The 3,310-nt window shown below is 39.7% G+C and overlaps 1 protein-coding gene across 1 annotated transcript in view; it reads right to left on the bottom strand.

The window, feature by feature from the left end:
• The window catches only part of LOC108166347 (collectin-43-like), a 19,767-nt gene extending 17,843 nt beyond the window's left edge, over positions 1–1,924 (bottom strand). Inside the window, exons 1-2 of the mRNA XM_017305156.1 lie at positions 1,830–1,924; positions 1,393–1,499 (exon numbers count right to left, since the gene is read on the bottom strand). Of these exons, the coding sequence (XP_017160645.1) occupies positions 1,393–1,477 (85 nt within the window). The 5' untranslated portion in view covers positions 1,478–1,499; positions 1,830–1,924. The remainder of the gene's footprint in view (positions 1–1,392; positions 1,500–1,829) is intronic.
• Between the last annotated feature and the right edge of the window lie 1,386 nt (positions 1,925–3,310).

The raw sequence follows: 3,310 nt of genomic DNA, 5'->3' as shown, positions 1-3,310 counted from the left end.
ATCTGAATCAACAAAATTGTAATTATTCCCAACCCTACTACCAGGGATCATTTTATTCACTGATCTCTCCTTTAGTCTTGTTGTTTTGTTTCAAAACTGATCTAAAACCTTTTACTTCTCTCATGGTGCAGTTATAACCAGGCTTGTCCTGAATTTTATGGACCATTTAATTTACCTTAATTAGCATGAATGTTTAGACAAAGGATGTTCCCAAGATACAAATTCAATCACTTAAATAAAAAAAGAAAATCGTTGATGTGCAAAAAGCTTTGACTACGTTGTCAAGTGGTCTACAAAGTCACACGTTCACTTCACTGAGTAACGTTTTCCAGACACATTTATAATTGTTAGAAACAAATCAATAACATTAGTGCACGGTATACCTTTTTTTTTTACTGAGACATTTATAAATTTAATTACTGGAAAATATTTTAAAAAAGACTTTGTCCTTTCCACATCAGGCAGTTTCTGAAAATGTTTAATATTGATCAGTCAAGAGACAAAAGACGAATCAAGTATCACATGGGGACGTTGATGGTGTCGCAACAGTTTATGCATAATTACTGTTATGATGAAAATTTTAAATGTTGTAAAAGGAACTGCTGTCAAATGAGTTAAAGAAAAACAGAGATCACGATTCCAAGTGCTTACAGCTGACATATTTCATTAATCTTCAGGGATACGAAATTGTTAGTGGTGAAACACATTAGCTAGATATCCTAGCTGGTAAAATGAGCTGTTAGTATGCCATTTGGGAAGCCTGCAATTTACCTTTTTCATTGTAAATTACAGCTTCAATATGGGCCAATGAAGCAGACCCCCCAAAAGCATGCCAGTTGTTCAAAGAAAACCTGGAAGAATAAAGAAGAGCTGATGAACGGTTTCTCTGAAAGCCCAGGCCATTCTCACAGTCGACATGTCTGATGCAGAAGAACAACGGGGCAGTGCGATCACTGCGTTTTATAAGCAGAAGAACGTGAACTGGGCAGCTCCATGCGGTCGCTGCCCGCCGTGTGGCGTACAAGCATGTGACGCATTTATAAGGCTTCGTAATAACACGGACGCATACCGAGTTTTCATTTCAACTCTGTTGGACAGCACGGACTTCAAACTTTATAAAAGTGGTGTTTTTATATTGGTTTTGTGGTTATTTACTTCAAAAAAAAAATCCAGAAATAAGATTGATCATTTCCGCCTTATTTTGTGGGGTCTAAATGTACCACATTTCGAAACAACCAATGAAAATGTGTTGACGGTCTGTTGCTAGGTAGAACGGAGACACGCGGAGAGAGACACGTGTGTGTGTGTGTGTGTGTGTGTGTGTGTGTGTGTGTGTGTAGGGGGGGTTGGATACGGCAAGAGACTAGGGCGCAGCGATGCTGTGGANTTCACCTTTCTGACCAGGGGGACCCGGCAGCTGACTGAGGCTCATGGGAACCATCAGACAGAAAACACAGAAGAGAAAACAAAGCCTCATCTTCTCAGTTTAGTGTTGGATACTGTAAAAAATGAGTTAAATTTGATACTTAGTTTGAAAGATCGTTTTCTCAACAGAAAAGATGCTGTCTTTTCTGTCTCTTATCAGTTCAGACACACATTTAAACATTTAATCCTGTTAGAACAGGTTTACAGTCAGTTATTGTGTCACATCTTTCCAAGGCGAACATTAGAAATGCTCAAGTGTTGAAGTCACCAGTAAATGAGATTGTGAATCTCCTTTTTTCTTTTTTGCAAATTAACAAAGTGCAAGTATTGTAGTTTTAAACATGCAAGGCTAATTAAAAGGAAAGAAAACTGTACAATGATAAACAATGAATCAAAAGCCTCACCGTCAAAATGTGATCGTCCAGAACGTGCTGCTGCTTTGCCGTTCAAAAACCTWCTGATGTGAATGAAGATTCACAAAYATGAGATCCAGCCCAGAGGAAAAGATAATTAGTCAAGAATGAAAAACAACATTCAAGRCATGCAGAGAGTTCCTGTGGTCTGACAAAATATCATTCCCTGGCAAAGCAGCAGCACATTCTGGATGATCACATTTTCACAGTGAGTTCTTGTTAGTTTTCTATCATTGTACCATTTTTGGTTGACATCATTTATGCAGGACTTTCTGGATTTCCTGGGATTCCAGGTAACAGCTCATTAGGTAGTCACATGCTAGTCAGAGAAACACAAATAATTTGGAGAAGGATGGGAGAAAGAAATTAAAAAAGACCTTCCATTTGTGGAAATCAACCTGCACAACAAAGATTTCTTCATGTTTTTTGTAATGGGTTCCCTGGACCACCTGGACCCGTCACCATGTGTGGACGAGGTGATGGATATGTCCTGAAACAAATACTAATCTGTCAAAACTACCAATTCACCCAGCCTGTTTACTACAAGGAGGAAACAGAGGAAACTACATGAAGAAAATCATGCAGTGTAAATATGCAGAGAGCCGAGACCACGATGAAGAAAGGTTTTTGTTAGGAGGTGACAGTAGTGCTGATCACAACCTCTATGATTGTCAGATCTWAAGTATGTCCAGGTAAATTGAAGGAATAGCAGGTGAATATGAGGGGGAAAAATATCCACTTAATCTCCATACATTTCTCCATAAAGCCAGAAATACATCATGTAAACGCATTGATTGGGGTCATCAGCATTATGTGACGATATCTAGAAAAGAAAKGGAMGTTTACTTGTGTAGCTGAGCTACAAGGAGCCARTGTAAAGACTTTAGGACTGGAGGAATGTGGTCTGTTTGTGTCTTCCTAGTTTTAGTGRAGRCACAAACAGCAGCGTTCTGGATCAGCTGGAAGACCACTGAAGACGCTGTTGCAGTAATCAATTCGACTAAAGGTTAATACATGGATGAGTTGCTCTAGATGTGGCTGGGGCATTAKTCTTTTTATCCTGAAAATGTTCTTCAGATTATAGAAAGTTGACCTTGTAATTGTCTTTATGTGTCTCTGAAGATTCAGGTYCGAGTCCATCTTTACACACCAGATTTCAGGCCTGATTGCCATTTTCAWGCTGGAAGTGCCATGAAGTGTGGTTGTAGAATGGTGAGGTAGACGCAGTGGACCCAGGTAGTAGAGAAAATGATGGTTTAATCAYAAATAATGCACTAAATCCAGGCGGCACAGGTGAGCAGAAGGTGAGGAGTTCAGAACTGGTAGCAGCTGGAAAATACTGCTGGAGACAATGACATTTGACAACTKGATAGACGAGGAGGAACAAGAGACACAGGTGGGATTGTATACACAGAGGCTAATCCGGGGAACGAGACACAACTGGGGGCAATCAAGGGGTAGACAGGACAACA

This window comes from Poecilia reticulata, linkage group LG6 (genome assembly GCF_000633615.1).
Source record: "Poecilia reticulata strain Guanapo linkage group LG6, Guppy_female_1.0+MT, whole genome shotgun sequence".
Classification (NCBI taxonomy): Eukaryota; Metazoa; Chordata; class Actinopteri; order Cyprinodontiformes; family Poeciliidae; genus Poecilia; species Poecilia reticulata.
Note: the sequence above shows the minus strand (reverse complement) of the source record. Positions and strands in the feature narration are given on the sequence as shown.